The 13880-nt window shown below is 33.1% G+C and overlaps 1 protein-coding gene across 2 annotated transcripts in view; it reads right to left on the bottom strand.

Moving 5' to 3' along the window:
* LOC149085489 (BRISC complex subunit abraxas 2-like) overlaps positions 1 to 13880 on the bottom strand; it is a 43060-nt gene that overhangs the window by 16035 nt on the left and 13145 nt on the right. The window contains exons 6-7 of one of the 2 annotated variants that reach the window (XM_089233503.1): positions 2460 to 2501; positions 174 to 246 (exon numbers count right to left, since the gene is read on the bottom strand). In XM_089233503.1, the coding sequence (XP_089089629.1) occupies positions 174 to 246; positions 2460 to 2501 (115 nt within the window). The remainder of the gene's footprint in view (positions 1 to 173; positions 247 to 2459; positions 2502 to 13880) is intronic. The other variant, XM_089233504.1, reaches the window with a different exon arrangement.

Genomic DNA, 13880 nt, shown 5'->3' with positions numbered 1-13880 from the left:
ATAAAAAAATATCATTGTAGAAGTTTCAAAATTTCTTTAGGAACAGCATTATAGAGCGATTCATTCTAGTAAAGGATAACGTTATATCAAGTATCATTGTAGTGAGGTTTCACTGGATTACTTTTCTTCTCACTCATAACACTTCACTGATACTGACATTCATGATTGAATACCTCAATTTTATCCATGAGAGCTGTATTAATATCCTCTGATAAAATGACAGATTCAGGCAGCTGCTCTTCAAGCCTGGAAAAAAAAAATTAAATTCAATAACCTTCAAATTACTTCACAACTTTGGAATATTTAAATGAGCAAAAACTATACACATATACCTGCAATGATATTGATTCATTCTTTTTTTACAAATTTCCCAAATAAGATTTGAAGCTAAAAAATATTAGCACCTCAAAAAACTCCTTCGAAGTATTGAATTGGTACAAGTAATTCAGTAACTGCAGTGGACCGTAGTTATCTAAGGTAATGTGAATTGTTGTAGCTTTAATTATGATTATTGATAAAAAACATTACAGGACATTTTAGTCTACCCACACTTTTTAATCTATTTTAAATGATATTTTGGCTGTTTATGTGATAAAAGTGGTGCTTTTAAGCTTTGCGGCAGGGGTTCTCAAACTTTTTCCATCCATAGCACCCCTTACCTTAATCATTGCTTATCTGTGGCTCCCCAGAGCAGTTTAACAAAGAATCTATTTGAAAAGCCTTTGCTGGGCCACTGCTTCACAGTGCTCCTGACAAAGGTTGGCGGCGCACAGTTTGAAAACCCCTGCACTATGGTGTTCTTTCGCCCAAATTTTTCACTGTTTCCCTCATTCACTGTCTTGAACTTCACCTTAAAGGCACAAGAAAATGTTCATTTCCCATTGCCTTTCATTGGTTTCGATATTCAAGACAGAAATTTAATGTACAGCTGAAACATACTAATACATGAAACTTTAATAATTGCATGCATCAGATTTTAGCATAAGTGTCATTAGAAGTCAGCGAAAGAATAGTTTGAGTCGAGGTAGTAGTCACAAGTGGATCAAGTAAACTAAACGTGCTATCAATTTCCCTTTTTCTACTTAGATCGATTAATTCTGCAATGGAAAAGTTCAAATTAACACTTAAATTATCTCCTTAGATTGGTTAATGCAGAGAATCATACACAGAGTTTCACTGTCTCTAAGGAAAAAAGTAATTTAACATTCAATTTCCTTCAGAATTAGCTTCACTTTTTTCCCTGTCTTTTCCTCACCCGCAAACCTTAGTTTCATCACGCATCAGTTTATTTCAATTCAATAAATCAATAGTATTTATATAGTTTATAATTCATATTTAATAAATTTATGTATTCAAATTTCATGGGGGGAATTACATATATTTATGACATAACAGAAGATTAAAAACACAATTTATAAACTTTCTGCGAGATCCCATTTTTCCTTTCATGCTTTTTTCCAAAAGCATTTTTTCTATTTAAGATGTGCACAATCAAAAGATTAAATGACTTCTTAAAATAATATTAACAGACATATGAATATGTATAATCACATTTCTATTAACCACAGACATTAACATATCTATCAGTATGTAATAAAAGCAAACATAGAACTCATCACTGAACCACATCAATAGTTACTTAAATGTAAACATATCACTGAAACAATTTGAACTTTAACCCATTTGTGTCCATTAACACAATAATTTTCAAATAGGAGCATCCCTTATCACAAAACATGGAATAATCAGCTTGTAAAGTATCTAAAATTTTTTTGTTTCCCAAGCCATACCCTGTGATACAGGACAATGTAGAAAATTTAGAGGGAGGATGCAAATGGGTTACCTGTTCAACTCATTCTGATAGCTGATCACAAAAACATGCACCTTGTGTCATATATATATATATATATATAAAAATATTCATACAAAATATGGAATCAAAAATTTTCTAAGTACAATTAACTATTAGACAACCACAAGTTTTACACATACTTCTCTCTTCAAAACTAATTTGAACATGTGCAGTTTTATGTAGCTAAAAATCTCAATTTCTCAAGTATTTTCTTTCCAATTTTTCAATAGAATGGCTCATAGTTTTATGGTTTTTTTAAAAGGTTGATATAATACAGTAAATATTATTCTCTTACATTTGGATACAAAGCTGGAGAAATAAGGGTCATTTAACAAACCCACAAATTTTTATTTTTAATCAGGTTTGAAAAGAAATTGAATTATCAGTTGAAATTTTTATGTTAACACATAAGAATCAAGAAATAATTCACTGACAGAAGGGAATTGGAAAAGTTTCAAAGAGATGAAGTTTCACAAAAAACCTGAGTGAAATGTTTTATTTCTATCCTTTTGAAAATAAATATTATTATTTAACTAAAATAAAGAGAAGTTTTATCAAAGTGTGTGTTTCTCAAGAAAGGGTGTGTCACATGCAGATGTGTCCTTACCTGCTAAGCCCTCGAAAGCCAAGGGTGAAGAATTGCAAAGATCTGCAATGAAAAGGATTGAAAAATGTGCTCAAACAGAAAGAGCCCCAAAATGCAATAGACATGCATGTTAGCTAAAAATAAAACAATCGTATAGCAATAGGATATATTATGATTTTATAAGTTGTCTTCTACAAAGTATAGATAAGCAGCAGCATAAACAACTGCAGATTATATGAAAAGCATGCTTTACCACTATATATATAGTCCTTTCCCCCCATACAAATTCACTCTTTATTTGACAACTGCAATGAATTAATCATGGTATACAAGTAACAGAGCAAACAGTTTTTTTTTAAGTGTTTGCAAAGTATTTTAGCACAGCATTAATCATTCAAAAATTGAATGAAATATCTAAAAAATAAATAAATAAAAATGTGCTGATATATTTGTAGCCCTGTATGAAAAAGTTTACTTATGCATATATTTAGTAAGTGTTGGATATTAATGATGTTTGAGGAAAAAAAATTGAATGAATTTTCAAATTTAAAGTATTGATATCACTTTTAGAAAGTTATTTACATCTAAAGAATAGATTGCGATTTAGAAAAATGATCATAGTAATAACTTATTTTCAAAAAATTATTAAATCGGGAAGTAAATTTGCCAGACAATGGCACAATGACTTGAAAGTTGTATTATCTTATCTAATGTTTCATGAAAGACTATGACAATATTTCAAATTTTAAAAAGTGATGTCAGCAATAATCATAGTGGAAGAGTAGATCAACTTTGCCCGAGAATATTAAGAAGTCACCAATGAATAAGGCAAATATACAAAAACTCCTAATGTGCTTCGACACACAGTGGGTGTCATCTTTAGAGGAAAAGAGATTTAACCACTAATCATGCTGAGGATCCCACTCAAGTTAGATACCAAATCTTAACTCTTGATCACTCAGAGGAAAAAAGTATGTCTGTTCGCTTCAAACATCGTGGTCAGAATGAAGCTGAGATCCTGCGTGGTAAGACTAATGCAGCGCCCTGATTGGACGCATGCGAAATGGAGCTACCTGATTGGTCTATTTGACTTTTCTTAGAATTCCTGCTCGTAATTAATCTTAGTCATAGCATTGTGATCAATGTTGTTAATTTATTGTCATTTCACAAATATATTTTTGGCGCCCAAGTGGTGTGGTGGTAAGATGCTTGTCTACCGCAATGAAGGTTGCTGTCACAGTCCCAGGTTCAAACCTGAGGGAGAATATAGATAACATATTTTCCCTAACGAGCTTGAGGCAACCACCGATAGACAGCACCTTCATTTCCAACCCATCTCACTTATACTACTCTGGCAGCAAATTGCAATATAGCCAGAGTTGATGTTTTGTGTAGTAATATATTTTTGAAGAATCAAATATATGTGCCTTAGAAATCTAAATCAGCTGTGAACTTCACTTTGTGAAAAACTCTCACTTCCTGAAATTTAAATCGATGGCGCTCTTGCCAACAGTGAGCGGCGATGGTCGATTTTTCACACCGTGAGCATGCTCATTTAATCTTGCTTTTATGGGCCTCTTTGTCTGTCCTATATAATCAAGAGGGCAATCACCCCATGGAATGAAATAAATACCCTATTGTTTTAATTCTTTTTCTATTGTTGCAAATGGCCATCCAAAGATGCTATATCACAAAATAAACAATGGGGCATTTATTACATTCAGTGTGGTGATTGCCATCTTGGTTATATAGGACAGACAAGGAGACCCATAAAAGCAACTGTTCTATTTTTTACATTCTGATTAGTCAGTTACTAATTGTTATTTCCCCTCCCCCCATGTTTATTCAATACTTCCTATAGATACTATGTACCTAGGAGGTGAGCAGGGAGCTGCATTAGTTTTACACATGCAGGCTCTCAGCTTCATTTTGACCATGAGGTTTGAAGTGAACAGACATACTTTTTTCCGCTGAGCAAACTGAGAGTTAGGATTTGGTACCAAACCCAAGAGACAATTCCAGATTGTGGTATCCCAGGGAATTTTTTCCTAACAGGGTGGTGAATAAATGGAATAGCTTATCCTGTGTGTCATGAATTCTACTACAATTGACACGTTTAAAATGAAATATGACATTCATATGGGGATAAATCGAGAAGCAACCCATACTTAGGTAAGACAACCAAAATTTCTTATGAGCAGTGTGTTAGATTTTCTCATAATTATAAGTACTTCATGATAATTGCTCTTATTCTGAGTTGCTGCAATGCCAATATATTTGACATCCATATTTTTTATGGGTATCTTTTTCAACCACCTCATTGGGCATTTTACCTGTTGTGGTATTTGTATTAGTAAATTGTGGACACTGATATAATAAATAGTCTCATTTCACAGCCCATAATATAGAGAATGAAGAAAAGATGTTTTGTTTATGAAAAATATGAATTTTCTCTGAAAACCTTATCAAATCTGAAAATGACTGTATGCAAATATTAAGTACTATGATGATCCTTCATCCTCACACAGCTCCCAAGAAGTATCGTGGTGACGTCATCTTCCACACGTCAACATTCATATTTCTTAGCTACGCCAGTATTCCAATGCTAGTGCCCAAGTGGCATGGTGGTAAGATGATGCTCGTCTACCATCGTGAAGGTTGTTGTCAGGGTCCCAGGTTCGAACCCAAGGGAGCAAGGGCGTGGGGGGGGGGGGGGACTTGGGGGTCTGGTCCCCCCCCGAAATGTGAGAAAATGACCGAAAAAAGGGAAAAAGATGGCCAAATCCATTGTTCTGTCACTTTGGTCCCCCCCCCGAACGAAATTTCTGGCTACGCCCCTGCAAGGGAGGATATATATAAGATATTTTCCCTAATGAACTCAAGGCGACCACCGATAGACAGCGCCTTCACTTCCAACCCATATCACTAATGGCAGTAAATTGTAATATAGAGATATAGCCAGAGTTGGTGTTTGGTGTAGTAGTAGTAGTATTTTAACGCTGTGAGGAAAATTCCTCCTACTATACAAATTGGCATAGATGGCGCTTAGAGCACTTCAACTCGTATAAGAAGGCATAGTTCCATCTTGCTTCATTAGTCTGGTGATCTGACTGTAAGCATGAGCACTGCTTTTGTGCCTGGAGTTCACCATCTCTAGAAGGGACCTGCAGAGGTCTCTGAAAACACATGGATCAAACTTCTCTTCTCTGATGATCATCTCCACCAGAAGTCAGATACTCACCATGCTGACCTGTCATGTTGGACTAATCTGCTGTTCTTATTGAACACCCTTACTTCAGATAGAATAGTTGTACGAACAGGAGCCTACACATATCACTGTAGTTGACCAGACCCTACAAACTTGTCGCTGATCACTAGGGCTTGGATTTTTATGCCCTATGGATGAAACGTTGCAGCTGATAGGTTAAAAAACCTGAATTTACTGATCAGCAACGACCTTCCATCTTTAGGGACATAAAAATCAGAGCCCTACTGATCACTCTTCATCACCAACTGGACCATAGGGACTTGTCACTGACCAGATCCTACAGACTTGTCACCATCAATCACACATCATCAAAGACCAGACTCTATGGACTCATCACTGCGGACTGCTCTTAATCCCAAAGTCGTCGAATTGACTTGTCATTGCTTGTCAAAAGGACTGATTGATTATGGACTTGCCTCGACCCCTTCAAATTCCCGACTCATGAAAAGTGATAAACTTTTCTGCTTAGAATTTTATTGTTAGGAAACCCAATAAATTGTTTTATTCATTGTCAGTGTGCCTTCACCTGGTCACATTCAGCGACATATACAAAAACCCTTAAAGTAACTAAAACGCTGCAGTAAAAAAACTTTTTCAAACATCCTTTGAACAGACAAAGATATTTCATCTATGGATGAATATTTAAATGTGGTGGGTACTAAAATTGACACAACCAGAGGCACATTTATGGTCTTACCACCTATGGGCTACATGAATTTTGCCACCCTTCTCTCATTCTAGTCTAATTTCCTTGATTACTCTTTCCTCAAATATGTCAACTTGTGCTATAATTCCTGCTTGGCCTCCCCCTCACTTCTGCAAGTACAATTGTGTCTCTAAGTCACTCTTTTGGTAACCCCCATACTCACACATTCTATAAGTTACGCTTTTAATCATTCCCATGATTGCAAATGCTCTAGTTCATTCACATGCTTTAGATCATTCACATTCTTGCACATGCTCTAGGCCACTCACTCACCTAGTCACTTACTGTCTCAGCAGAGGTGGATTTATTTAGGGTTATAACAGTTTTCTGTCCTTCTTTCATTCTATCAATTTTCTTGGCCACACATTCCTCAAATTTGCCGTCCCTCCTGAACTTCCTGCCCTGGGATATAGCCCTCCTGCAAATATGCCACTGGACACAACATAACACATTACTGAATCAACTAAGGTTTGAACAATCCTTCATGCACATGAGTTGTCCTTGAAATTTGATAGCTATAGATTTCTCAGTTGAACAACAAATCTTAATTTAGATACGGTTTGAATTCAATCTCAATATTACCAAATTATGGGAAAAAAATCAAAATTCCATGCTTTATTTAACCCTTTAAGCGGTTTTTAAAATTTTCCTCGATCCGCATTATAACTGCCACATTGGAAATAAAAGCGTGATAAGAGCCAGAGATATTTTGGGGCAATCAAAATAAAGCAGATCAAGTTTGATTGACGAGATATCTCATTATTGCCACTATAAGGGTTAACATGAGGCAAGTAGTTTTAAAAGTAATGTCATCATTACATCTTCAAAAAAAAAAGACTAGAAGTCATGTTTCAAGGCTTTGTCCTAAGAATATTGTGCAAAACAAAAGAATACTTTTGTAACACTATATATCAGGGGTGCACAAACTCAGACCTGTGAAAGGTGTTTTTAAAGAACAGTATTAATACAAAAAACATGATAAGTACACCAGTTTCTGGCCTGCACAAGTGGTACCCATAAAACATACCTGGCCCATGAAATGAAAAGGTGTGCACCCCTTCTATAGATAGCTGTACCATACTGCATTGGAAAAGCATCAAAAATATACACCACAGTGAGAAAAATATAAAAAACATTCAGAGTGTTCAGTTCATCAATCAAATATAAATTTTGATTTAAAACTTCAGTCAAATTGATCAAATCCATTAAAATTTGACTAAAATTTTTCATTAAAAATTTGTTGTGAATTACCTTGATTTTATATTTAACTAAATTAATCAGTTCTATTTAAATCATGTTCCTATACATAACATTTTTGCAGAAAATACTAATTGATTTTTTAAACTCTTTCCACGGTATATTAGAAATCCCTAACTCCTTATAAAATGTCATATCTTTTTTAACGAAGTAGGCTTTCATCTGATTTTTAGCAAGTGCAAACTAAGGGTAGAGGGTAAAGTGTTTAATTGAGAAATCAACTTTACAAAATAAGAGGCTTTCAAAGAATTCATCTATTGAATTAACTAAAAAAGGTAAAAAAAAAAAACAGGAAAAATTTTTACTTTATCTCCATGTACATACTTCCTTGCATACGGACTAAGATAAATGGTGGTGAGTGAGAGAGTATGATTACTGGGAGAATTCTTAAATGGGAGAATGCATATGTTCCAAGTACCCCTTTTTATTGTATTGATCAAAAAGGATAATTGAAAGTCACATTATTGGGTTTTCACGTCTACCACAATCCCAATGAATACTAATTTTATCACTGTCAAATTCATACTCATAAATATTTCCCATCAAATAGTTGTCAAAAAATAAATAAATAAAAGTTGTGTATACAATAAAATACAATACAAGGGTAAACTGTGTGATCTCATTTTTAAATTAAATTTTATGAGAGTTTTCAAAGACAAGTCCAAAATTTATTATATCGATAATATACAATACTTTCATATTTTGAGAGCATGAACTCCCTCCAGTATTATTTGAGAGCAAAGCATCCAATAGATTTTATTATGGTATTTAAGGGTAGCAGCAAGTAAAAAATTTAAACCATTAGAGTTTCAAAATATCAATGATGAACCTAAATTTGCTGAAAGATGACAAGATTCAGATGAAGAAAATTCTAGACTTGGGAAATAGTTCAGCTTATTGGATTTCCTTCAGTGCAGATGGCCTTTTTTCAAAAATTTCATAAATCATGATTTTGTTTTCTATTTCAGTATTGTTTACAATTAACAAATAGGTTCTTTAAATGAATCAAAAAAACTTTGTAGTATCAATTGATAAATCAATGTTACAAAAGTAGACAGTTAAAATCACCTGTGACTAAAAATTCAATTAATCAGTTTAAGAATTTAATTAATTCCCAGCTATGAAATATACTTGAATATTACTCAAATACTCAAATGCAGTTTGAAATGATAAGAAATGCAGGACTTTGATTATTCAAGCCTTGATTTTCCATTGATTTTGAAAAAGTAGCTGCATTGAAACCACATAAAAGATACTTTATGTTGTGGCAAAGTGGTTCAATTACAACTTCAGCTTGTATATATACACACAGGGTAGATAGGTGACATTACTGGCGAACCAGTTATCCTAGAGGCATACTTCCAATTAGAAAAAGTATTCTAATAACATGTATTACTCAGATATATCATTCAGGTTGTAAGGGTTTTGTATAATTATTAAAATAAAAAAAGATTAACTTTTTATACGGACACTCAGTGCTCAAAAACCCAATTAGAAAGTTTTTGTCGTTTCTCCTGAGGCCAACAAGAAAAATTCCATGCTTCTAAGTACCATATTCTCTAAGATATTCAAATTCAAAAAATGGAGAGAAATATGGGTAAAACAGTTTACCCACATTTAATTCTATTTTACCCCCAACTTTTCTCTGTTTCTCAAATCCGAATATTTTAGTGAATATTGCACTTAGAAACTAGGAGTTTTTTTGCTGGCCTCAGGAGAAAAAGGCAACAACTTTTTAAATGGGTTTTTGAGTTGGTTTCTAAGGGTGTCCATATAAAAAATCATTTTTATTAAATACAAGTCCACAACAGGCTAATTGCACAATTAGGTGGCTGAGAAAAATATCTATATAATCCCTTGCAACATAAATGACATATCTGAGTACTACACACATTATTTGGATACTTTTTCTAAGTGGAAATATGACTTTAGGATCAGCAGTTTGCTAGTAAAATGCCATATGCCTCCTGTATACAGGGAACAGTAGCCCCATTGGATAAGATACTTGCTTATCGTATCAAAGGACGTTTAGAGGTGTTGCAAGTTCGATACCTGCTGCCATTCGGAATCAGCAATAAATTGTAGGTCCCGGTGTAATTAGCCCATGTGCGCAGAAAATGACCATGTTGTGACAAAAATGATCAAATGAGAACCCTGTATATAGCACAAGAGCTTCACAATTCATTTGAAGGTGCTGTTTTTAAAGTAAGTATGGTCGTAGTAAAAATGTCGTAAATTGTGATTACACAATAAGGTACTTTATTTAATGTAACTTTTATATTGATGATTTGATATTTTTATTGCATCGTATATTATTTAAAAAAAATATTTGAGCAAACCTGTAATTTCTATCATTCACATCTGTAAATGTAATATCATTTTTGGTTTCTCTTTTCTGAATTTCTTAAAAAAATAGACTGTTTCAAAATAAAAACCAAATTATGCAGTACATATCACAGAAAGCTTTAAAATTATGTTTCCAAAAAATGTAATTGGGACTGTACCTTATCAAAGAAATATGTTACATATTCAGAGAAATTTAAAAAATAGCTTCTCCTTGAGTCTTTTAGTATAACTAGTAAATGGAATTGAACTCATAAAAATAAAATGAAACTCATAAAAATAAAATGAAACTCATAAAAATAAAATGAAACTCATAAAAATAAAATGAAACTCATAAAAATAAAATGAAACTCATAAAAATAAAATGAAACTCATAAAAATAAAATGAAACTCATAAAAATAAAATGAAACTCATAAAAATAAAATGAAACTCATTGTTTATAACATAGAAACAAACATTTTCCGCAAAGTAATGCCATCAATAAGATAATGCAAGCCATAAAATGTTATGAGTTTAGTGGAAGTTGAAAAAAAAAATGTTACACTGTCATTCCCTAGTACATCACTTTTTCATGTCATCATAGATGTAATTTAACTTCTGATAAAATCATAATTTAAGAGTAAAAAGAATATACATTAAAAATTTGTAATAATGATGTATAGGAAAAGTATTGGGCCAGTAACACAACTTAACTGTAAAATATATACACTTACATATTCACTACTGCATGCAATATGATGAGTAAGAATTTATGTATCCACCATATAAATGTTTTGAAAATATCAAATTTTGGTTGAACCAATTCATAACTAGGTTAAAAATTTTATGTTATATACATTTTATTGAGGTTTCACCTTTGTAAAATGCATGTTGAGAGCAATAGTCTCTTGTACCCAAATGTTTATTACATATTAATGCTTTTATGCACTACTGTTACAACAGATTGCAATGTGCAGAAGTGTTAATAAATTTCTGACATCCACAGACATTTATTGAGTTGGGGAACCAATACTTTCAATTATGTAACACTTAATGCCGACATAAATCACATACTACATTCAAAATGCAAAGGAAACTTTCAATTACTGAACCTCCAAACTATGATTACTGTATTGTTAAGAAAAATTTTCAATTTGAACCACCCTGGTTGAAATGATCAAAATTTCAACATCACTAAATTCATCCAAGATTCCTTGATATTTTATCAAATGAAATTTTGACGTAATTAGAAAAAGTAAACAAGATGTAAAAGACCACTTCACAAATAAATGAAAAATTATGATATGATAACGACATATGCTCATGTGATAGATATTACATGAAAATGAATGTGTGGTCTCTGTTCGGAATCTTAATTAAGGATTTTCACAGAAAACATTTGTATTGTTGTAAAGAGAATGTATAATTACTGATTTTTCCCCTTCAAATTCAAGTGAATTAAAAGAATACTACCCCTGGCAAAAAGTGTTTGTTTACCCACAAAAGCACTAGCAATGCTATGTTTAAAATGCAAGAAAAATAAAAAATAAAACAATAATTCTTATTTTTGAGTGAAATTTTTTATTAAAATCAATCATTCTGAATTCAGAATAAATGAAAAAATCATACATCTACTACGATTTGACCATGAAAATCAATTTATAAATGTGTAACACCTGAGAAAAAAAAATGTTTGATCACCTCAGTTTTGAGGGAAAAAAGTCACCGACTATGGGATCTAAAATAATAAATTTAATATTTCGTGACTCCATCTTTGGCCCGGATGATGGCTTTCATCTTTAGGGGCATAGAAGTGATAAGTTGTTTGCAGTACGATAGAGAAATTCCTTCCCAGCAGTTTCTAATTGCTTGCTTCAATTGGAGTCTACCCTCTCCTTCCGCTGGTACCAAACATTCTCGATTGGGTTTATATCTGGTCTGTTGGCAAGCCAGTCTATCGTTGAAATGTTAGCACTTCTTAGATACCTCTCAACTTTTTTACTGCGATGGGAAGAGGCATTGTCATTTTAAAATGGGAAGTCAAGAATTGACAACCAATTGTCAACACTGGGAGTCAAAAACTTTTCAAGAATGTCCATGTAAACTTTTGAGTTGACTGTACACTTCACAATGCTCAGCTTCCCTAATCTGTTAGCTGTCACACAACTCCACATGGTACACGAGCGATGAAATTTAGTTCTTTTATCAATGCACTTATCTTTAAACTTTTCTCCTGTTCTTCTCCAGATGTATTCATTGTAGCTATCTCCAGTCCCCAAGCTGATTCTTGACTCGCCACTGAAAATGACTTTATTCCAATCATTCATACCTCAGTGGATGTGGTTTCTACACCATAGCAACCAAGACCTCTTCTGCTGCTAAGTTAAATGAGGTCTAAGTGTTGATTTGCAGTATCTGAATTCCTTTTTTCGTAAACGATCGTGTGCAGTACGGTTGCAGACAAACGTTATACTTCACCCACTCTGCATTCAGCTGTTTCGAGGTGGCACAGTGATTTTTCTTGGCAAATTGCAATTAGTTTCCTATCATCTCTCTTTGTGGTACTATGAGGGCGTCCACATTGAGGCAAATTTTCTATATACCACTAGTCTTCCGATATTTCATCTAAAGGCAGCACATGTACTTTGAGCACAGCTGAAAATTCTTGCAACCTCCCTTTGAGCAACACCAGCTTTCAAGATGGAAATTATCCGTTTTTTTAAAATCATTAGGAAGATACCTTCTGGAAGCCATCTCTTGCACTTCAGAAAAAATTGTGATGATAAAAACCTGTTGAGTTCACTTTGATGAAAACGTTAAAATTTGAAATTGAAATGAAATGATAAAATTTTAAAAAAAAATACCCACATGATAAAGGGTGTCTAGACCCTTCATACTGATAATTTGAAAATTCTAGGTGTAGATTTTGTACCTTAAAAAATGAAAATGGTGTTTGTCTGAAGTTAGGCAAGAGTACCCTAACTTGGAATAATATAGTTTTTATGTGTTGTTTCATGTTAAGTGCCTTAGTTTCAACTCAGAACTGGTTCAATATTTTTAGAAAGAAGTCTTAAGACAATACCAGACTATAAAAACAGTTCAGAAATCATTTTATTCATCAAAAATAATGTCAGAACCTTTATGACAAAATTCCAGAGTAAGTTCTCTATTGAGAAATAGCACACATTCAAAAAAAGGAACAAATGAACTTAGTAAGTAGAAAAACTTGAAAAACATTAATGTGTGTAGCAACTTTGACTGACACGAATGAGCAAAGAATTAAACATTGAAATTTTTGAAAAGCTAGAGGACAAAAGTGTAGTGATCTCGGCAGATGCTAAGAGATTTTATCATCTCAAATAATTGAAACTTCATCAATGTAATCAATATCAGGAAATGGGAAAACATCTGTTTTATCCATTAAGTTCTCATAAACTGATTGTTAACAGCTGGCCATCTGAACTAGCAAAACAAAAGTAGTTTGCAACAAGGAATTGGATTATACGCAATGTATTGCAGGTAAACATTCGAAAACATAACAATGACAATGCATTTTATAACTTGGGGCAACAGTGCCTAACATGGAACAGTGTCCCAAGTTTGAATTTTTTTTTCTACTCAATCTGGCTGCACATAAGAATAATGACAATAAAAAATTAAGCATAGATAAGATTAAACTAGCATTCTATAGGGAAGACCTTATCTAAAATTGTCCTAAATTCTACGAACCCCATGTAAAAACGTAATTGTGGTGCAAAACTTAGTAGTTCAGTTTAAAAAAAAACACTAATTTTTGAGAAAATACATGAAAAACCTTTTTCTCAACCAAAAACGTGTTCTACACTACTGAAACTATCATGAAATGTTAAAACAACAAACAAACTTGAT

The sequence above is a fragment of the Pholcus phalangioides genome, unplaced genomic scaffold (assembly GCF_987345545.1).
Source record: "Pholcus phalangioides strain wild (caught in Gottingen) unplaced genomic scaffold, Ppha-v1.0 ptg000007l_1, whole genome shotgun sequence".
In the NCBI taxonomy this organism is placed as follows: Eukaryota; Metazoa; Arthropoda; class Arachnida; order Araneae; family Pholcidae; genus Pholcus; species Pholcus phalangioides.
This window is presented reverse-complemented; position numbering and strand designations above follow the sequence as displayed.